This window comes from Chinchilla lanigera, unplaced genomic scaffold (genome assembly GCF_000276665.1).
Source record: "Chinchilla lanigera isolate Chin_1 unplaced genomic scaffold, ChiLan1.0 scaffold00050, whole genome shotgun sequence".
Classification (NCBI taxonomy): Eukaryota; Metazoa; Chordata; class Mammalia; order Rodentia; family Chinchillidae; genus Chinchilla; species Chinchilla lanigera.
In genome coordinates, this window is record NW_004955451.1 from 11,589,831 (window position 1) to 11,611,968 (window position 22,138).

Sequence of the window (22,138 nt, forward strand, 5' to 3'; positions counted from 1 at the left end):
GGCGAGTGCGCGGGGACCTGTTCACCTGCTCCCGCGCCACGGGGGACCCGAGCCCGGCGCGCCCCTGCGCCGCGAGAGCCGGCGGTTTCTTGCCCCAGTCGGGGTCACGTTCCCGTGTGCTCAGTGCTGCGTTCTCCGATCCCCTCCAAGGTTCGTGCCTCCGATCCCGCAGCCGGGTCACCGTCCCCGCGCCCTGGCACGCGGCCCCTCAGCTCGCCCCGGCCGCGCCCCCTGACCGTGCTGCACGATCCCGGCTGCGGATCTGGGCCAGCGGGCGGGTGACCGCAGGGAGGACGCGGGGAGGGGTCCCCCCCGGCGCGCGCCCCGCCTCCCCACGCCCAGCCCCGCACCTCCCCACCTTGCGAGCCCAGCCCGGGCGGGCTCCGCTTTCCTTCCGGGGAAAGAGAAAAGGTCCCGGCTCGGCCGCCGCCTCTTAAAGGGGCAGCACCGCCCCTCCCTTCTCATCCTTCCTACTCGGGCTCCGCCCTCTCCCCCAGACACCTGTCGGGAGCCCCTAAAGGCTTGAATTTCCCGTCCCTGGCCCTCGCTTCTCCCAGGAAGCGGCACCTCCGGAGCCAGATGGATTGGACGGGGCGGGGTGGGGCGGGACCTGTGGGTTCTCTTCGCTGCGGCGGCTGGAGAGACGTTCCGGGCGCGGCCACCTCGCTGTGCGGGTCGGGCGGGGCGCGCATCGGCGCCATCGGGGACCGAAGTCCGCGCGCGGCTGGCTGGAAGGAAGGCTGCGCTCACCTCCCGGCGCACCGAGCCCCTAAGAATGGCTGGAGGTCTCTGGGCGTTTTTGCTCGCACCCGGCCCCTTTTCTGTCTCGGTCGAGGTTTATTTTCCTGCCTGTCTATCCCCACCCATCCTGATCCGAGCTGGGACTGGCTTCTCATCAAAGCCAGGGAGATAGTCAGCGGTGATAATAACCAAACACCGCTAGCTGTAATTAGCAAGAAGCCTTTTCCGCTTCAAGCCGCCTTCTGGTAGGTCGGGCTAAACTGGCAGCTTGGAAATGAATCCCGCCTTGGAGCGCACGGGTGGCTGGGACAGCGCCCATTTCTCCTGGGCTCCAGGCTTGGGGCCCAGCCAGCCCCCTCCTCCCACCCAGGTCGCACTGAGCGCTTGGAAGCTGGGCGGGAGCACCAAGCCCACAGGGGTGTAGCAGGTGGTGTGAGGGAACTTCAAGAGGTCACTGGACTCTCTTGAGTCTAATTCAGATTTCCCTTAATGCAGTACAAAGATCCATTTGCCCTGAACATTCTGAAAATATGGTGTATTAGGCACGTATGCTAAGTGCTTTGAAGTATTATAAAATTAAATCTTCATATTGATTGTGGAGGTGTTATCTCGGACAGGAAATCTGAGACTCAGGGAGGTTAAGCAAGTTGGGGAAGGCCGAACAGCTAGGATATAATCCTGTGTCATCTGGCCGTGGAGCCCTTCTTAATCACATAAGCTAATCATTAACCTCTGTACAATATGTAGGGCAGGTCCAGGTTTGGTGGGACCTGAAGCTTGTCCAATTTGGCACTCTTCAGTAGGAAATTAGGAGTACAAAATTAGAATTAGAAACCAGATGTGATGGTGCACACCTGTGACCTCAGCACTCAAGAGGCTGAGGCAGGAGGACTGCTTTAAGTTTGAGGCCAGCCTCGGCTACATAGTGAGTTCAAGGCCAGTCTCAACCATACAGTGAGACTCTGACTCTACAGTCCCCACCCCACCCCCAAGTAAAGATTAGAATTAGAGGCTGGAAAGGGGCCCCAGCTTGACTTTACAGATTGCAAACCACTCCATATGCAGGCTCTTTTTATCCTCTCAGCCACCCTGGTTCAAGATTAGCATCAGCATTCACCTTAGGAGGGAGTTAGGCCTCAGGAGGTGATCTGGATATCACAGATTGTACAACATATGGGAGGCAGAGTTAGGACTGGAAGCCGCTGACCACAGCTGCGTCTTTAAAAGACAAACTCCAGGCAGATGTTCAGAACCGGACTTGCCTAAACAGAAGCAGCTGCGATAACAGTTTTCTCGCTGCATGGGGGAGAGGACCCTTGTCCTTGACTGCCCTCAAGACCGCATTTGTTCCTGAGCAATGAGTCCCGGAGCCTCTCTCACAGTCCATCTTGTGGTCCAGGGCCACCAAGGGTTAGGAGATAGCCAGGGTTGAGGGACAGGGAGCTGAACGGAAGCTGAGCCCGATATGTTTCCTCCCTGGCTGCTCCTGGGATCCTCCACCTTGTTCCTGGAGAGGGGGAGACAGCCAGGACTAGGGGTGCAGGGCACACATTCTGTCCTCCCCCAAACAACTTTGAGTCCTGTGATGACAGATGGCCCCGTGCCAGCCCTTATCTCTCCGGCCCTCCCAAACAGGAATCACCAGCACGTCCGATCCGGGGTCTGGGAGCAGGAAAGGGATGCGGGATGGTTTTCCAGCCCAGGGGAGTGTCCAGAGGGAATTTGGAGCAGAGCTGGGGCATGGGCTAGGAGGAGGAGGAGGGCCTGGAGAAGGAATGTGGGGAGTGTCCAGTCTGGGGGAGATGGGCTGGGGTGGAGGAGACTTGGAGACAGGAAGGGTCTGTGCTGCAGAGGTGGAGAAAGAGCCATCCCAAGTTCACGCCACAGAGCCTCGATCTTTCCAGGGACGATCTCATCCCCACCCTCATCCCGTCTCACCAGTGGCTTTATCACGTCAACCAACTCTTTGTTAACTCTTCTGGGGAAGGGGAAGCAGACTGCCAAACAAGGAATGTGTGACGAGAAGAGTCCGAGTGCAGCTTCTGACGTCTGCTGGCAGCTTTTACGCCCTACTCCCAGCTCTTCCCCTAAGGCCTGCGCTGGCCTCTGGACAAGCTGATGGACGGCGGATGCCCCCTGGGCACCTGAGGGAAGGAGATCCACAAACCCTTTCCTGTCTGAACCCTCAGCCCAACCAAGCCAACCTCCTTTTCTGGGTCTCCGAAGCCATTCGGGACCGGCATCAGAAACCACAATTCTGTGAATAATAAACATTTTCCTACCCTGTTGTGTGCCTATGATGTCATTCATGACATATATTTTTAAAAAATTTCTTTTTGAGACAGGGTCTTGCTGAGTAGGTCAGACTGACCTGGAACTCACTGTGTAGCCCAGGCTGGCCTCAAACTCATGGTGATCCTCCTGCCGCAACCTTCCGAGTGCTAGGTGTACACTACCACATCGGGCTTGTCTTGACAGCTGAATGAAACCTGGGATGGGCCCATCTGCCCCTGCAGGTGACCGCAGCAACACAGTGTGTGTGCTGCTGCAGGTGGGAGGCTTCCTGGGTGGGCAAAGACAGGACTGTCCCTTGGAGCCTGGGGGAGAAGAAGGCCGAAGAGGTGGGGCCTGGTTTGGGTGAAGTTTTCCCAGCTAGAGCGTGACAACGTCAATACTCCACACAGGCGGCTTCGGTGCAGGGAGCGCTGCTGGGGACTGGTTAGGTGCCGGCTGTCTCCTGTCCTCTGACCTTGGGCAAGTTGTCCTCCTGCTCCTGCCTCAATTTCCCAGCTGTGAAAGAAAAGGGCTACAGAAAGTCCCCCTTATTCTCCCAAAGCTCCTGGCGTCTGCTGATCTAAGTGGACCAAGTCTCTGCTATTGTACTCAGGTCCCTATCTCTGACTTGAATTGAAAATGCAAATTCTAGGGAAGGGGGCAGAGGAGGAGGGTCAAAGCCTGAATGGGTTATCAGCTGCCCACTTCCCTCCTTGGTTCAGAATCCCTTGGGCTCAGTCTTTCCCTGAAGACCTATCACACTCTCTGTCTCTCTCTCTCTCTCTCTGTCTCTCTCTCTCTCTCTCTGTCTCTCTCTCTCTCTCACACACACACACACACACATACACACACACACACACTCAGATATCTAAGATGAGTGAGGGCCTCTTCCTGGAAACTGGGATTTCATCCGGGCCTCACTTTTGTAAACTCTCAACCTTATACAGCCTGAACCCATGTTGCTTTAGATTTTAGGGCTGCTGCTGGTAGAGCCAGGGGGAGAGGTCAGAAAGAACATCCCGGCTGCAGCAGAAGGTTGACAGCTGAGGTGGCCAGGAGGGCAAGGAGGGGACACATGGGGGCTGCCGTATGATCTGGGGGGTGGGCTAAGCAGAGGTAGTGGCAAAGTGGGGAGAGGGAAGCAGCCCTCATGGGGGAATGGTGAGCAGGTCCCAAATAACGGGGAACTTGCTTGCCAGCTGACCTGTGTCCTGATCCCCAGGTCCCTTCCCATCTCACCTGGCTCCTAACTCTGGTGACCTCTGCAGGCCTTTTGGTCTCAAGTTGGCCCCTTGGAGGTGAGAGGCCGTGAGTGCCCACAGGGCGGAGGCAGCAGGCCCGCCGCTGAGCCATCTCCTGGGAGAAGCCGTCCCACAGCCGTGTCTGTGCTCACCAGGGAATCTGGGTGGGTGGAGGCTTTACCTACCCCCTCACTCTCTGCTGGGGGTGGATGTTCCACACGGTCCCTCACCTGTGTATTCCCCGTATGTCCCTCCCTCCACAGTGGCTTCCTCGGGGCCAGGGTGTGGGAAATGTGGGTCTGTATTGATCCTGCTGCCAGAGGCAGTGGTTGGTCCAGTAGGCAGGGTCAATAGGGCACTGGGGAGTGGCTAGGTCAGAGAGTGACAGTGACACCCAGCTTGCTGACCCACCTTCACTCGCCCCACTACACTACACAGCAGTATCACCATGGTCACTAATTCCTGCATTTTTGTGACCTTCTTTGTAATAAGATACCTATGATGTTGGAGTGTATCTGCTATAAAATAGACGAAAAAAGGGGAATTGCCCAGGTAGAAATAGTAAACTAGCAAGGAGGAAATCCTTTTTCCATTGTGTCTTCTGATATTTAAGTAAAAGATATCCCAGACGCAGTTGGGTATGGTGGTGCACACCTGTAATCCCAGTACTCAGGAGGCTGAGGCAGGAGGATCATCACAAGTTCGACGCCAGCCTGGGCTACATAGTGAAACCTTGTATCAAAAAAAAAAAAATTATCCCAATTCCTCTTAATAACTAATTCCCAAATCAGGACCCTCTCAAGTTCCAGCCCTGTAGATATGATTGCTGAATCCAAGTCCCTAACGGGTCCCCCGAATGACCCACAGGTGGCACCTAGCCTGCTGTGCTCCCAGGCGCTCAAACCACCTAGAAGCCTGGGCTCTGCTTCCTTCTCTCTGCCCAATTTAGACAATCACTGTTGCCCTTGCTTTCAGCTTTCATCTTCTTGAATTGGGGGGGGTCAGTTTTGTAGTTTTGTTTTTGTTTTGCAGTGCTGGGGATGGGGCCAGTGCTACGTAAGTGCTATCCACTTGCTACACGAGTGCTCTACCACTCAGCTACACCTCCAGCCCTTTTATTTTATGTTGACATAGGGTCTCACTAAGTGGCCCAAGCTGGCCTTGAACCAACTATGTAGCCCAGGCTGTTCTGGAACTCATATCAGTCCTCCTGCCTCAGCCTCCTGAATAGCTGGCATCACAAGCATGAACTATCTCACCCAGCTCCTGGCATCTTGTCACTGGTCTCTGTCCCTTCTCCCTGGAATGCTGCCATTGTCACCTCTCTGCCCTTCCACCTTCCTCCCCATCTGCACAGCAGCCAGAGTGCGGTCCTACCCCTCTACCCTGGCCCCTTTCCTCCTTGACACCTCTGCTGGCTCCTCCAGCCCCCAGGACGAAGTGCCCTCCTTGTGACGGTTCTGCCCATCTTCCCATGTGCCCACCTGATGCTTCCCCTCCCCAACTCCCCTTCCGCTGGCTGGCAGGAAGGGCCAACTTCCGCTGATCCCTCACAGACAGCACCCTGGCCTTGTCACCCCGGGAGCCCACGGCTTAGAAGCCACTGTTGAGTCCTGCTGTGTGGGCTCCCCTGGCGCTGGGTTGGGACCTTGGGCTCTCACACCCCCTCCTCCTGCTTACCTGGCCGCACCCCCCCCCCAGCCTGCTGAGCTCCCCCTTTGTTTTTTATTTTGACTCCTTTCCCCATGTCCAGGTCCCCTACCTGCCTGCTCCTCCCAGCATGCTCTGCCTGCGGAAGTCCTCGGCCCACCCAGGCTTCTGTCTGTAGCCCCCTCCATGACCCTGTGTGTCACCTGTGCTGATGACCCCAGCATCCAGCCTCAAAGCTGGACCTCAGCAGCCGCCTCCAGCTGCCCACTTCAGGCTCCGCAGACTCCGCATGTTCAGAAAGGACTCCTCAGCCCCCTTGTCCCTGCCCTGCTACCCTGTACCTCTGTCTCAGTGCTCGCCCCACTCCTGGCTCGGTTCCACAAACACTCGGGCCATCTGGGCCTCCCTCTGACCTTTGCACGAGCTGTCACCCTGCGCGAATGCCCTTTACCCTCTAATCCACTTGGAAAATGTCCACTGGTTCTTCGAAATCCCTCATGAGCTTCCACAGTTTCAGTGAAGTCTTTACACATGCATGTGTGCACATGTGCACACCCACGTGCACAAACACAGTCACCAGGATCTTCCAGGCCTTGCACCTGACTGCCAGCCTGGGCTTGCAGCATGATTATAACCTGGCGGGACTGTGACCTTGAGTGATTCCTACCACGGCCATTGACCTCAGTTTCCTCATCTTTAAATTGGACACAAAGATGCCAAACTCAAGCTGGCACACACCTAGAATCCTAGCACTCTGGGAGGCGGAGGCAGGAAGATCACAAGTTCAAGCCCCAGCTGGGCAATTTTGCCAATTAGTGAGACCCTGTCTACAATAAAAAAGGACTGGGGACGGAGATCATTGTGAAGGCCCTGGGTTTAATTCCCTTTACTCTCTCTCTCTCTCTCTCACACACACACACATACACACACACAACCCAAACCCACAGGTTTGTCAAAGCAGCAAAGCTGGGCCCCAGAGTTCCACCCGAGCAATGGCACTCGTGTTTCCCGGCCCCAGCGACCCCTGGCACTCAGCAGATGCTCAGCTCCTACACTACCAGGGAAAGTCAATCGAGAAACACGTGCCCTGTGGCCCTAAAATGAGGCATTCTGGAGGCGAGCCAGAGGCCAGCTCTGTCTCTTTAACGTCCCCTGGCTCCCCGCCCTCCCCCACCCCAGGATCCTGTTGGGACAAAACGTCTTGGCTCAGTGGGTTGAAAAGGAGTCAGAAGTCTGCCACGTGAATCGCTGGGCCCACTGACTCACTTCCGCCTACTCAGGGACAGTGAGGCCCTGAGGGACACAGGTGGGCACCGCCGCCCTGACCTCCCCGTTTACCCTGACCTCCTATCCCCACCCTGGGGAGTGACCTGACAAGGGCCATGGGGACACTTGCTGCCCATTTGAAATCTGCCTGCAGGGGGCAGGGGGGCTGAGGCAGGAGGATCTCAGAGGGTTCAAGGCCAGCTGGGCTCCATAATGAACTCAAGGCCAGCCTGAACTACATAGTGAGACCCTGTCTCAAAAAAAAAAAGAAATCTGCCCCCAGGTTGGAGCAAAGCTAAGGAGGCTGCCATCGAGGAGTAGGTGGAGGGGGCACTCAAGGCTTGGGACCCTGATGATGCCTTCCCCCCTTTTCCTACCAGATCGCAGGGATGCTCAGCCAGGGTAAAGGCTTTGCCCCTGAAAGCGCCTGTGAGCGTGCGGGAGCCCTACCTGGCAGGGCGGCCCTCTGCTCCAAGGCAGGGAGGGGCAGGATGTGCAGCAGGCACACGAGGGCTCCAGGGTAGGATGAGTCAGGCGCTGTGAGGCGGAGGGAGGACGGGGAGGAAGGAAGGTTTAGTGGGGCTGGTCAGGGTCAGGGAGGGGGTCCCACACAGGCCCCTGGTGCCCCCTCTGCGGTTTACTGATGGCACCTCTGGGGCGATGGGGAGTTGTCCTGGGAAACAGTCCCCTCCAGGCCTTGGCCCCTTCCACCTGGACTTCGGGGACTCCCCAGAGTGGAGCGGTAGATGGGACTTGAGGAACACCAAGGCCACTGCTTCAAATGGCAGAACCGCTCGGGGCAGCATCCCTGACGGGTAGCTCAGAGGCAGAACGGGCACAGCCCACCTTCACAGCAGAGATGGGGAGCAGACAGTGAGACCCAGGGGCCCGCACTCGCTGAGGAAGACGCTGGGCCAGGGTTTGGCTCCAGGGTGCTGGCCTGGGACCAAAGGGAGCAGACGTCTCCAGAGATTGAGCTGACAGCCTGGTGGAGCCCCAGGCTTCCCCGGGGGAGTGGAGACCACCTGAGGTTGATGTAAGGGGGTGGGTTCTTCTGAGGCAGGGGAGCGCTGGTAGAGACACACATGGTGTTACAGATGTTTGGGGAACAGTGCGGCAGGAGCCGGTGGCTGGTGGCATGCTGTGAGCCCTAGGCCACCTGGGTGGAGTTGCAGGGCCAGCTGACAATCTTTCAAAGCCCCAGGACAGGGAGGGGACAAGGAGACCACAGCCACAAAGACTCCCAGGGGAGTCCACCCCAAACTTACCAGCAGAGAGAGATTCTTGGAGTTCTATCCCTGTCTTATTGATTGGCCCATGCTGGCCTGGCTCCATATGACCAGGCTGAGATATCACCCAAGATGCCCCATGGGCCCCAATTCCCACAGGCCTCAGCGAGGCCTCTTCTTCCTCCCAGCACCCTGGCCCTAGCTCTCTAGATGGCCCTCTCTTGGACGCTTTCTTGCACACCTACATACCCCACTATGTGCAGACAGGGCCTGAGCCCCGGGCCACCCCTAGACAGGAGGCCCTGTACCCCAAGACACGTTAGATCCAACTCACCTCTCAGCCTCCCTTTCTTTATTAGCAAAGAGGTGATAACCATGGGGACTCTCGGGCTTGCTAAAGGTGAACTCAGGCCAGACGTGGGAAGCAGCCAGAGACCAGGGACGGGGAGTCAGGAGAAAGTGGGTGTCCTGGAAGCCCGACTGGGGGAAGAAACTAGGGAGAGGCAGGCTGAGAAAAGGGGTCCAGTTTTACTGGGAGGCTGGTGGTGCCAGGCCCTTGCTGTGCGCTCTCCTTTCGTCTTCACCGCAAGCCTGTGAGGTTCATCGTGTCACCCCCTTTTCCCGAGAAGGAGGAGACAGAGGCCCGGCCTGGGTTTGTGGCATGCCTGAGATCACACAGCATGGGGAGAAGCATTCTTATTGTGTCTGCCAGACTCCTCTGAGGGGAGGGTTCACCCACCGAGAGACAGCGAAGGCTGAGGCTGGTGGGACCCAGCCAGGGAGGCTGTAGGCAGGACGGAAACAGCAACCAGAAGTGAGGGGCACACGGCAAACAAGGGTGTCAGGAAATGACACAGGCCAGGGCCCTTCCTCCCGGCCCGCCCTGGGCCCTGAGCGCCCTCCACGGGACAGAGAGCTGGGCTGGAGCGCAGGGGATGGCGCTGCACAAGTTGCTCAGAGGGCAGAGGGCAGGACGATAGGGTCTCAAAGCCCAGATGTGCTCCATGTATCCCTGTTCCCTGCGAGGAGGAGGAGGAGGAGGAGGAGAGACAGGGCAGGGACACTGGGCTCTGGTCCTGTTTGCCTCAGGGGAGCTCTGCCCAAGCCAGGCCCGGGAAAGGCACGCAGTGAAGGTGAGTGAGTGGAGACGAAGCTGGGGTGGTTACACCAGCCAGGCAGGAGGCAGAGACTGCAGTCCCACGTGGCCTCTGCCCCAGCTCCTGGGCCCCCGTGAGTCGCAGAAAGACCCTTCCTTCAGATCACACTGTGCTCCTGGAACGCACTCCAACACTGGGTCCCTTCCAGCTGGGCGATGCGGTTCTGTTAATTCCTTTACCCACTCACTAACTTGTTATTTCAGCGAATGGCAGAGCTCGGTAAACATGTTTCGGTACAAATGAAGTGGGCAGCGGAGCCGTGGTGATAAGCAAAGTTGACAGGACAGCAGTGTTTTGTTCAGGGCTGAGGGTCCAGGGGCAGAGGGCCTGGGATCTTACAGGTTCGCGTTTCTCAGCTGGCGTTTCCTGGGGCACTGGAGTCCCATGAGTTTTGTAAACATAGAATCCAGGGGAGGTCTGAATATCCACATGCAAAGAATGAAGTTGAGCTGGGTGTGGTGGTGCGTGCCTGTAACCTCAGCACTCTGGGAGGCTGAAGCAGGAGGATTATAAATTCAAACGCAGTTTGGAAAATTTAGGGACTTGGCAAAAGCCTATCTCAAAAAAAAAAAAAAAAAAAGAAAAGAAAAAAGAATGAAGTTCAACCTCTCCCTCAGACAATATATCAAAATTAACTCAAAATAGATCAGACATAAATGTAAGAGCTAAACCTATAAAACTCTTAGAAGAAAACACAGGAATAAATCTTTGGATTTATCTCTGGATAAATCTCTGGATTTGGCAATGCTTTCTTAGATAAACACCCAAAGTATAAGCAACAAAAGAAAAAATAGATAAACTGAAATTCATCAAAATTTAACACTTTTGTGTTTCAAAGGAGACCATCAAGTGGGTGAAGAGTAGGCAGAGAGTTCATGAACAAAAACCAAACTGCACGGGAAATACTTCGAAGAATAAACAACTGGGATCTCATCTTCTTGAAAAGGTTTTGCACATCAAAAGAAATCACCAACAGAGTAAAAAGAAAACCTACAAGTTGGGAAAAAATTTTATCCAACTGCCCCTCAGACAAAGGACTCCTATCTAGAACATATAAAGAATTTTTAAAAATCAGGCCCCAAAAATTCAAAGACCCAATCCAAAAAAAAAAAGAACACACACTTCTCAGATGAAGAAATACTAATGGCGAATAAATATATGAAAAATTGTTCAACATCATTAGTCATTGAAGAAATGCAAATTAAAACAACACTGAGATTTCATCTCACTCCACAAAGAATGGCTATATTAAGAAATCAACCAGTGACAAATGCTGGAGAGGCTTTGGGGAAAAAGGAACCCTTCTCCACTGCTGGTGGGAGTGTAGATTGGTGAAACCACTGTGGAAATCAATTTGGAGATTCCTCACAAAACTAGGATTAGAAGTCCCACTTAACCCAGCTATTCCCCTTCGGGGTATTTTTCCAGAAGAATTAAAAATGTCATACCACAGCAATATATGTGCATGCATGTTTATAGCAGCACAATTTGTCATAGCTAAATCTTATAAACAACCTAAATGCCCATCAACTGAGGAATGCATAAAAAAGATGTGGTATTTCTTTTTTTGTTTGTTTGTTTGTTTTCTGGTACTGGGGATTGAACTCATGACCTTGCGCTTGCCGGGCAGGTGCTGTGCCGCTGAGCTAAATCCCCAATACCAAGATGTGGTATTTCTATACAATGGAGTATTACTCAGCTATAAAAAAGATAAACTCGAGGCTTTTATAGGTAAATGGATGCAACTAGAGACCATATTCATAAGTGAAATAAGTCAGACCCACATGTGTAAACATCGCATTGTCTCCCTGGTGTAAGAACATGAAAGAGTAAATAAAACCCAAAATGTACAATAGATAATAAGAAAGGGAAAGAAACTGCTCCAAAGAAGGAACAACTGGGATGAAAGAAGGAAGAAAAAGAAAATACTAAAGCATTTTATATATATATATATATGGATATATGGATAGCTGACATAACCGTATTGCTGATGTCTGATGGTTTGTTGAGGGGGACAGTTAATGATTAAAAGGTTTTTTTTTATATTTAGACCAATTTTGCATGCTTATATCTGGTAATCTGAGCAACTTATGTGACAACAATAATTTGCATTATAACAACCATTGGTGAATTCCTACAATCCTGTCTAGTGAAACTATGTATTGTCTCTAATGTTCTTTTAAATTATTATTTTCTTATTCCCTTTAATGATTTGATCAATCTTCTATTCTTACATCTGGTAATCTGAGCAACTTTGTTGATGATACCAACATGTAATATGACAACCACTGTTAATCCCCATCATTTGGTTTGAAACCCCGTATTATTTTTAATGTCCTTGCTTTGTTTTGTTTGTGTTTTGCTATTGTTCTTTTTTTTTGTACTATTTTCTTTAAAATAAAAAAAAAAGAAGGTGAAGAGACAACCTCAGAATGGAGTCAAACATTGGTAACACATATATATGATGAGTTGGCTTGTATCGCACACATTGACCTCTTACAGTTCAATAATAAAAAGACAGCTAGCCCAATTAAAAAATGGACAAAGGATCTGAATAGATGTAAAACTGCCACATCTGCAAAGAAGACACAGAAATGGGCACTAGAACTTGAAAAGATGTTCAGGTCATCAGGCATCCGGGAAACAGAAATCAAAACTACCGTGAGACACCTCCCATGCCGAGCGGACCGGCAAGTGAAAAGTCAGGGACGAGGTGCTAACGCAGCTGAAGAGGCCAGAGCCTCAAACTTTGATGGACAGCGCGTAAAATGGTGTGACCGTTTGAGTTACCCTTTGACCCGGCAATTCCACTTGTCCGAGGAGACGCACGGCCACCCAAGAACAGTACAAGAGCATTCGTAGCAGTGTTCCTCCTGATGGCCGAACTAGGGAATAGCCTAAGTGTCCACAAATAGATGGAGGAGCAGCCGCAAGGTGGGACAGCCACACAATGGACAATGGGGTTGCCTGGTGCTGAAGAGGGAAGTTCTCGTGTTCCTGTGTGGATGAACCTCAAAGTCATTACACTGAGCGAAAGAAGTCAGTCACACATGGCCACATAAGTTATGGCTCAGTTTATATGAACAGACAGGAAATAGGAAATAGCCCATAGCTGTCTGGAGTTAAGGTGGACGAGTTGAGAATGGGAGCTAAAGGGTATGAACTTTCTTTTGGGGGTAGTGAAATGTTCTAAAATGGGCTGCAGTGACATTTGCACATACATTTGTGACTATACACGGTCACGTGTCACTTAATAAATGAGACACACTTCTCTCTTTCTTTCTTCTTTCTTTCTTTCTTTCTTTCTTTCTTTCTTTCTTTCTTTCTTTCTTTCTTTCTTTCTTTCTTTCTTTTTTCCTCTGAGACAAAGTCTCACTATGTAGCCCAGGATGGCCTTGAACTCAGGGCAATCCTCCTGACTCAGCCTCCTGAGTGCTGGGGTTACAGATGTGCCCAGCCCCTGGAACATGTTGTGAGAACTGCCTCCTTAGACAATCTCATTATTGTGTGAACATCAGAGTGTGCTTTACATAACTCCAGGTGGCAAGACCTGCCATACACCTAGACTGTATGGTGTACATCATTTAATATGTGGTCTGTGCTTAACCTAGACCTTGCTATGAGCAGTGTGACTGCTAAAAACCACTGAATCATACATTTCAATTGAGTGTGTTATATAATAAGTGGATTCTATCTCAATCAGGTTGTGAAAAATAAAATGCAAGGGTATGTGTGTGACTCTATCATCAAATGAGTTTGGGAAATGCCCAGGTGAGAGAGGGGACCATTGTTTAAGGACTTCCCCAAGCTTTCCATGTGCTAACACACATTCGCAAACTCCTGGAAGAGGTTAGCATATGGAGCATTGCCCAAAACTTGGCCAAGGTTTAACCATGAAACCATCTTCAAAGAGGCTTCTCCTAACCTCTCAGAAAATATTCCTATCGACAGAATTTGCCAAGTTTGGCTATAGGCAATGGGGAGCCATTGAAGGTTTAAGGTGAAGGGCCTGACTGGAAGCTGAACTAAGAGGGAGATCAGGCTGTGGGGAAGAACAGAATCAGAAGGACAGCCTAGTGGCTGGCACCAGAGAGGTGGCTACAAGGGATCTGAACAGACATTTCTCCAGAGAAGCTATACCAGGGTCGAACACATGTATAAAAGGCATTCAGCGGCACTGTCACCAGGGAAATTCAATCAAGCCAGAGAGATCCCATGTCACCACCAGGTGTGCAGACAGGGGTGGTTTGGGCTGGACACAGCTGTAGAGGGGACGACCCTGCCCCTCAAGCATCCAAAGGGATGCACACCCCACACACACTCCAAGTGCAGGAAAGGAGTTTCTCCCCACCTGGGACCCCTACCCAAGCCTCAGGAATCCGCAGACCTCCTTGATGCAGACAGAAACCCCCAATGGGCCATGGCTTCTGGAAAGGGTACCTGGCCCTGGTCCACACAGCTGTGTTTATGTCCCTTTTCCTGGATTTAGAGGGTGGGCATGCATCAGGCAAGCCTGGAAGTGTGGGAGGGAGGTACAGCGTACCAAATCTGGAGGATCAGTGGATAAAAAGAAGCAGGCTGGCCTGATTAGGGCCAGGTGAGTGGAGTAGGGAATCTCCTTCTTGACCAGCATCTCCCACCATAGCTCAGGGCTCAGGGCCCAGGGAACTGGGAAAAGGAACCCAGCCTTTCTGTCTTGCTAGCTTTGGTCATCATGACTAGCATTTATTGAGCACTTACTATGTACTCTTTTCTATGCTGAATGCCCTGCATGTGTATCTCATCTGATGCTTTAAAAAATCCTACAAGGGAGGTCCTATTATTATTCAATTTAGTTAGTTAGCTCTGCAGTACACGGGATCTAACCAAGGGCAAGTGCTCCACTACTGAGCTACATCCCCAGCTGTTTTTATCTTTCATTTGGAGGCAGGGTCCCACTATATTGCCCAGGCTGGTTTCAAACTTCTGGGCTCAAGCAAGTGCCAGGCTCCTAAGTGCTGGGACACCCGGCACATGTCACCGGGGCCATTATTTCCAGTTTCCAGTTTGATAGATGAAAAACTGAGTGTTAGAGGATTTAGAAAACTTGCCTAATGTTGCACAACCAGGAAGTGGGCCAAGAGAGTCTCAGGAAATGAGATTAGAGGCGGAATTGTACCCAGGGGCAGCTAAACAAGCACCTACCATCGCCTTTGCCCAGCTCTCCGCAGCTTCCCCCAGCCCAGAGCAGCCTCTCTGAAACCCAAGAGCTGCACAGAGACCTGAGGCTACTCCAGCCATCCCCGGGCAGGTGGCTTCCGGTGACTGCAAATTCTCAGCTGCCTGCTATGCCAAGTGTCCCGAGATTTCTTTCAAAACATACCCATGCCTTGAGCTGAGGCCAGGGCAGAGAGGGAAAGGTCAGAGAAGGTCAAGGGCTATGCCCCCTCCAAATTCCAAGGGGCAAGCAAGGGGACCCCAAGAGCTCATTCAGGAACATCTACCACCCTGGGCTGAGCTCTTCTAGGGTGGGGACAGCGCTCCAGGAAGGGCTCAGTTATGACCAGGGCAGGCCAGGTGTCATTTCAGTGCCAGGGTCACGTTAGGGGGTCCTGGTGGGGCAGCAGCCTATCAGGAAGAACATCCCAGCTAGGGATCCTGGACTTGGGACAGAAGCTTGGGGCTTCGGGCCTGAGGAGGAGCCGGCCAGCCCAGAGGCAGGGGATACTGAGAGGGAACTGCCCCTGGCTGACAAAGAAGATGTTGTTTTTGCCTGTGGCCAAACCTGTCTGGCCTTCCAGATGTTGATGGGGTGGACACCACGGCCTCCTCCCTCAAAAAGGACTTCTGGGCTGCAGGAAGGAGCTGGCTGCATGGGGAGGGGCGGGCATTATTCACTCCCCAAATATTTACGGACAGCGTTCCTAGCTCTGGGCCCACAGCCAAGGCCTTGGGGTCAGCCCTGCACTGCGGTCATTACTCTTCTCACTCAGGCAGCAGGGCGGGAGGGGCAGGGAGGCAGGAGCCTGCTGGGGGTGGGGAACGGTAGCGGCTTCCACCCCTCCCCCAGCCCACTGCCTGGCAGGAGGCTGGCTGCGTCCCAATCCCCAGCGCACTGGGGCTGCTCGCAAAGGAGCTGGGGGAGCCGGGGTCGAGGAGCTGGGGCAGAAAGCGGCCTCTCTGTCTCCCAGCATGTGGATGCGGGTGGGAATGGTCTCTCCCGAGTCTCCAGTTGGGATTATCGAGCCCCCCAGTCAGGGGCTCCTGCGGGGCCGGGCTGGGCCTGGTGAGCTGCTGCCTGCTTCACATCCTGGGCGGGAGACTATCCCTAGAGGCAAAGCCAACAGGAAAAAGTAATCAAGGAGCTTGACAGCTTGGGGGTGCTGTCCGGGGCACAGGAGTCACTTCCCCGGGCACATGGTCACACATCCGGCACCACAGCCCAGAGTCACACCCAGGACTGCCTGCAGGTGCAGGGAAACGGGGAACAGTGGGGTGCAAAGAGCCTCACCTGCCCAGCCACGCCAAGCGAGCAGGTTCTCCATGCATCTGGGGGTCCCGAGCCAGGACATCAAGGGCAGCTCATCCTCAAATGGGAGAGGGAAACGTGGCCCTCAGGGAAAACCCAAGTGCCCCAAGCACTCCTTCTCCCCCAACTTCCATCTCTCCCTGGCCCCTGTCCGACTCAAGAGGTGCTGCAGAGGGCGGGGGACGTGCAGGCTCTGTGGCAGAGTGTGTACCTTGCGTGCTAGGGTTCAGCCCCTCGTTAAGTGCTCACAGGGGCCTTGGGGACACCCAGAGGACTGTCTGCCTCTGTTCAGCTGCCCGGCCTGCACTAGCTGGGAGACCCCCAACTCAGGTGAGGGCTTGGTGTGCTCCGGGTTGTGGGGGCTGGGGAGATAGGATGAGGGCAGCCAGGAAGGCTCCCTGGAGGAGGTGGAATTTGAAGATGAGCCTTGATCAGAAGCGTCCCATATTCCTGGGGGACTACACCAACCCCTGCCGCCCCCTGACCCCTCACATCAGCCTGGAGCCTCCTTAACCGCAGCAAGCAAGCAGGTGCCCCCTTGTGCCCCTCCCTTTATACTCTGCACCTCTTTAGGCCGGGGTGGAGACCTCCAATACTCATCTGCTCAGTAGACACCCTAAAGCTGCATCTAGCAACAGCAACCCCAAAACACGACCCTTACTGGGTCCCGACGACGGCCAGCGCTGGACTGGCAACAGCTCCTGGATACTGAAGCCAGTCAAAGGCTTCAGAACCCTGCAACCCTGCCTCGGGAGAGGCAGATGCCACACTGCAGGTGCCGCTGCCTGTCCCCCACGCGCCTCCCGGCTCTCGGTGCCTGCTCCCCGCAAGCTGTCCAGGATTCGCTGCATGCAGCTGGCCGCTTGCTCCTCGCCGCTCGGAGCCAGCTGACTCCGGGGGCCCGGAGCTTGTGCCGAATCCCAGGCTCCTCGGGACAGAGGCCCAGGTCCGGCGGATGGGACCTGGGGATGGGCTTTCCTTCAAGCCCATTCTAAGGTGTCCTCCAGCCATCATGACCTTCGGCCTCCAACACCCCCCACCGGTCCACGTCCCTTTCTGGCCAGAGGGCCCGGCCTTCGGCAGCCCTGAGTCATGCAGGACGGGATTTAGGGGAAGTCTGCTGAGCTGGGTGGGCCAGGAACCTTGTCTAATCCCCCGCCGCTTCCCACGGAGCCCAAGGGACAGCCACAGGCACACGAGCCCTCCCGACGTCCAGACTCTGACCTGCAGCACCACTCACCCGCACTTCCGGTGCTCAGCTGGTGGCTCTGAAGCCCGTCAGGCGGCTGTGCACCACAGCCCTTCCTCTCTTTAATTCCCCCTTAAAGTCTCGCTCACCACTGAGGCAGTGGGAGCTGGGGGGTCATCTGGGGGCGGTGACAGAGAAGGGAGGGAGCCAGTCTGTCCACCCAGACACGGGCAGCTCCCCCAGGGCCAGCCCCTCCTGGTCAGTGCCGCTGTCTCCACGCCCCCCCACATCTCTTCTCAGGGACTCTGAGGGGTCTTGGGGCCTGGAGAGGTCTCCCGGGCAGAGCGGTCACCTCCCTCAGAGGGATTCTGCTCCCTGCTTTCACCACAGCAAATGTGCAGCAGGGGTGGCGGTGGGGTCTTCCCAGCCTGTACAGAGGAAGAAAGTGAGTCCCTGGAGGAAAAGTAACTCGCCCAGGACTTACAATGAGGAACAAAGCAGGAAGGGCATCTGCAACTTTAACTTTCCATCTAAGCGCTGTGTGGCTTCAGGCCAGTAAATAAGTCTCTCTGGGCTACTCTTATTTTATTTCATTTCTTTTCATTTTAATGAGATGTTTTATTGAGGTGTAACAGAAAAGAGACAGAAAAGCAGATGGATTTCATTAAATAATCACACTCCTTTTATTTTGTTTTTTTCAGAAAGGGTCTCACTATGTAGCCCAAGCTGGCCTTGAACTCATGGCCATCCTCCTGCCTCAGCCTCCTGAGTGCTGGGATTACAGGCATGTGCCACCACGCCCAGCATGTCTGGCTTTTGTCCTTTCTTTCACAGTATTAAGCCTGTGAGATTGATCAGTGTTGTTTCTTGCATGTGGTTTTTTTGTTTGTTTGTTTGTTTGTTTTGGTACGGGGAATCAAACTCAGGACCTTGTGCTTGCCAGGCAGGCACTGTGCCACCGAGCTATATCCCCGGCCCTCTTGCATGTGGTTGGTTCCTTTGCACTATTATACAGTACTCTTCCGCAGGACTAGATGCACAGGTAGTGCATTCTACTGCTGACGGACGTCTGGGTTAGTTCTTGCTCAGCTGAGGCCGTGGTGAACATTCCCATGCATGCCTTTGTGGGCAGAATGTAGGCTGCGTGCTCAGACGTGGAGTTCTGGGTCAAGAGTTGTTACTCACTTTTCCAAGGTGGCTTTGTCCACTTACACTCCACCAGTGGGAACAAACGTGTGACTTCCCATCCTGCCAATATCTAATAGCTGCAGCACTTTCATCTCTTTAGCCCAGTGTGGTTTCTTCATGTCCCTGGTGACTAGTAATACTAAATACCTTCCCACATGATGACAGGCCATTTGGAAAGCCTTATTTGTGATGTGCCGGTTCAGACCGCCTGCCCCCTCGCCATTTAGCTGTCTGTCTCTTCCTTATTGATCCACAAGAGTTCTTTCCATGTTCTGGACACGAGCCCTTTGTGTGGCAGATATCTTCTCCAACTCTCATGCTTGCCCTTTTATATTCTTTTTGTTTGTTTGTTTTTTTTCCAGCACCGGGAATCGAACTCACGACCTTGCCTTTGCCAGGCAAGCACTGTGCCACTGAGCTAAATCCCCAGCACCTCCCCCCACCTTTTACATTCTTAAAGATGAGTTTTCACAACTTGAAGTTCTAATAAGAGTAAGTTACCGACTTTTTCCTTTCAGTTAGTATTTTTGGTGTCCTGGTTAAGAACTCTTTGTCTACCCCAACGACAAGAAGGTACTCTTCGCTCTTAGTTGTTTTACCTTTTATATTTAGATATATACTCCATGCAGAATTGTATTTTTGTGTATGGTGTGAGGTAGGGATCAAGACATCTTTTATTTTTCCAAATGAATATTCAATGCATCCATTACCATTTATTGACAAGAACCTGCCTTTCCCACCATGGGATAGTAATATCTACCTTGTTTAAAAAGAATCAGGGGCTGGGGATTTAGCTCAGCGGCACAGCGCCTGCCTGGCAAGCGCAAGGTCGTGAGTTCGGTTCCCAGCACCGGAGAAAAACCAAAAAAAAAAAAAAAAAAAAAAAATCAAATGACAATATTTTCATGTGTCTATTTCAAAGGTATCTGTTATCTCCCACAAATCCATCTTTGCACTAGTACCACACTCTGTTACTATTCGATACTGTGCTCTTTTTGGAAGTGTGTCGTCTTTGTCACTCTCTCATTGCTGAGACACAGCACAAAGTCCACAATTTAAAAGAAGAGAGGCTGATTTGGGCTCTTGTCTTAGAAGTTTCAGTCCCTGCATGGTTGGTGGCAGGTGGAAGGGCCTGGGCGGAGGAGACCTGCTCACCTCATGGGGGCCAGGAAGCAGGAGGGAAGGGAGGCACCGGGGAGGGAGCTAGATCCTTCCAGGCTGCACCCCCAGTGACTCCCTGTTCCAACCAGGCCCTACCTCCTACCAGCAAGTCAGCTCTAACACCACCATGATCCAGCACCCTCCAAAATCCACGCCTCTGACCCATGAGCCTCGCCGGGGAACATCTAGATGTAAACCACAAGTGTCTTTGTACTTCCATATAAATGTTATGATCATCTTATCAATGTACATGCACATACTACATGCACACTCAAAAACAAAAAGTCCTGCTAGGATTTTGATGGGGATTGCCTTGAATCTAGAGATTGATTTGGACAAGACTGACATTTTTATGGCATTGAACCTTCTAAATCATGAATAGGGGCTGGGGATTTAGCTCAGCGGCACAGCGCCTGCCTGGCAAGCGCAAGGCAGTGAGTTCGATTCCCAGTACCAGAAAAAAAAGAAAAAAAAATCATGAATAGGGTACATTTTCATTAATTTACATGTATTTAAGTATCTCAGTCATGCTTTATAATTTTCTATCTAGTGAGTGACCTTGCACTTTTTTGGTTAGACTTATTTCAGGTGTTTGATATTTTTATGGTGCATACATGTTGTTGTCCTTTTTCTTTCCCTTTTTTTTTTTTCTTTTTTTCAGATTGAACCTAGGGACTTTGCACTGAACTATATCCCCAGCCCTTTTTTATTTTGAGACAGGGTCTTTCTAACTCACTAAGGTGTCCAGACTGGGCTCTAACCTGTGATCTTCCTGCCTCAGCCTCCCAGAGCTCTGGGACTTGCTGTCCTTTCAGGTCCTCTAATTGCACGTTGTTAGGCATCTGAAAAACATTTCATTTCTAATACTAATCTCGCATCCAATAACTTTGCTAAATTCACTCACTTATTCTAATAGTTTGTGTGCATATTTTTGGGCCATTTCTCTCTGTACCATTGTGTTCTGTAAATATTAGCAGTTTTATTTCTCCCTTTACTCACCTTTTAACTTTTTATGTCTAATTGCCCTGCTACAGTCAGAAGAGCTGGACAGAAGGGTTGACAGTGGGACTTTGTCTGCTCTTGATCTTAGTAAGAAAGCACCTAACATTTCCCCATTAGGCCTGGTGTGTGTGTGTGTGTGTGTGTGTGTGTGTGTGTGTGTGTGTGTGTGTCTGTGTGTGTGTTAGTGATGCTTCATAGCGTTGCTCATTTGGACACAATTTTCTGATCAGAGAAGGCTCCAAGAAGCCCTGCAGCAAAGCAGAGAGAGTGCCTGGGACCCGGCTGCTCCTGTTAAGAGTTGAAGGGGTGTCTCGAATGACTCAGGAACACAGCCAGGTGGGGTCACGGCAGAACTGGAGTTCAGCTCCCAGCAGCCCCTGCACTGCGGTCAGGAGAGGGAGGCAGCCAGCGGCAGAACGGTGCGCACAAGCTTGTTTAGGAAGGAGCAACTCTGCCCAAGTGCTGGACGAGAGGTCCACAGATCCGTATGAAGAAGGGGGCAAGCAGTGCCCCGCGCAGCCTGAGAGGAAGGGGTGCCAGGTAGAGGCGGCGGGCAGGGCCTCGGGGCTCTCAAACCCAACCCTGTGGAGTGCAGAAGGAGGCTTTGGAGAGAAAGCTTCCTCCCTGGGGTAGTACGGAGGCCAGAGCTCCGGACAACGGCCCCACGCAGAAGGCTGGCCTTGTCTCAGCTTCTCACCGTGAAGTCCAGGGATGACAGAGAGAAGGCTGAAAGATGGGAAAAAACAGCAGAAAAGGAAAGACAGCCCTTGAGAAGGAAGTGCTAGACCCGGAGTCCACAGTGGGAGCCACACGAGGGAGCTGAGCCCACAGCGGCGGTAGGAGCGGGGAGAAGCCGGAGGAACGCAGCCCCAAGCCCAAGCCCAGCGGGCTCCTCCCCCACTCTGCCCACGGGGAATGCGCGGAATGCGATGAGCTGATAAGACCCGGGTCCACCTGGCACGGCTGGGGTGTTCGCCACACCCCCCTTCAGAAGGGATTTTCTTGGGGAAGGGGGTCTTAGTGAGCATCGCTTTAAAGCAGGGACTATGGGGGTTTGCCCTTTCTGTGGGGCAACCGGGCCAGGAGCCACGGCTGTGGGCACAGCCAGATGCTTTGCAGCTGAGCTGCGGAGTGAGTCACTAGGGCCAGGGCTGGCTGCGGAGGGAGTCCTGCTGCCGGGAAGGTGGCACAGGAGAGGGAGAAGGGGAACAAGGCCGGGCGAGGCACTTTCAGGAAGTGGAGCACCGAGGCTGCTGAGCAAAGAACCCAAGAGGGGCTTAACCCTCCGCGTGTGCCACCCCGGCTTGGCTTAGAGTCCTTGGAAAGCAGACAGGGTCTCCTGTGGCCCTCGCTGGGGAGCCCCGGGGTCCTCCCCTTCGGTTGAGGCCAGTCCCTCGGTACCCACGTGTACCATCTGGGCGGGCAGCTGAGAAAGCCGCCAGCAAGGGCAGGGGGAAGGCGGAAGGGGGCTGCTGGTGGTTTGAGGTTGAGCTTGGCTGGAGGAAGAACAGAGATCGAGAAACCTCAGCCCC

The 22,138-nt window shown here is 53.1% G+C and overlaps 2 protein-coding genes across 3 annotated transcripts in view; one reads left to right on the plus strand and one right to left on the minus strand.

Annotated features, from left to right (window-relative positions):
- Positions 1 to 289, minus strand: part of Itga3 (integrin, alpha 3 (antigen CD49C, alpha 3 subunit of VLA-3 receptor)) — a gene marked incomplete in the record, with an annotated part of 27,000 nt that extends 26,711 nt beyond the window's left edge. For both annotated transcript variants that reach the window (XM_013519106.1, XM_005394595.2), the window contains 1 exon segment: positions 1 to 289.
- Positions 289 to 3,022, plus strand: LOC106149630. Its single transcript, XM_013519107.1, has 2 exons — positions 289 to 986; positions 2,729 to 3,022. The coding sequence occupies exons 1-2, from the start codon at positions 580 to 582 to the stop codon at positions 3,006 to 3,008; spliced, it is 687 nt and encodes a 228-aa protein (XP_013374561.1). The 5' UTR covers positions 289 to 579; the 3' UTR covers positions 3,009 to 3,022.
- The last annotated feature ends 19,116 nt before the right edge of the window (positions 3,023 to 22,138 follow it).

Bases quoted from the DNA above. Each gene is read 5' to 3' on its own strand.
- LOC106149630 (XM_013519107.1), top strand. From the start codon at position 580: ATGGATTGGACGGGGCGGGGTGGGGCGGGACCTGTGGGTTCTCTTCGC. The intron at 987-2,728 runs GTAGGTCGGGCT...CTTCTGGGGAAG, and splicing joins CCGCTTCAAGCCGCCTTCTG to GGGAAGCAGACTGCCAAACA.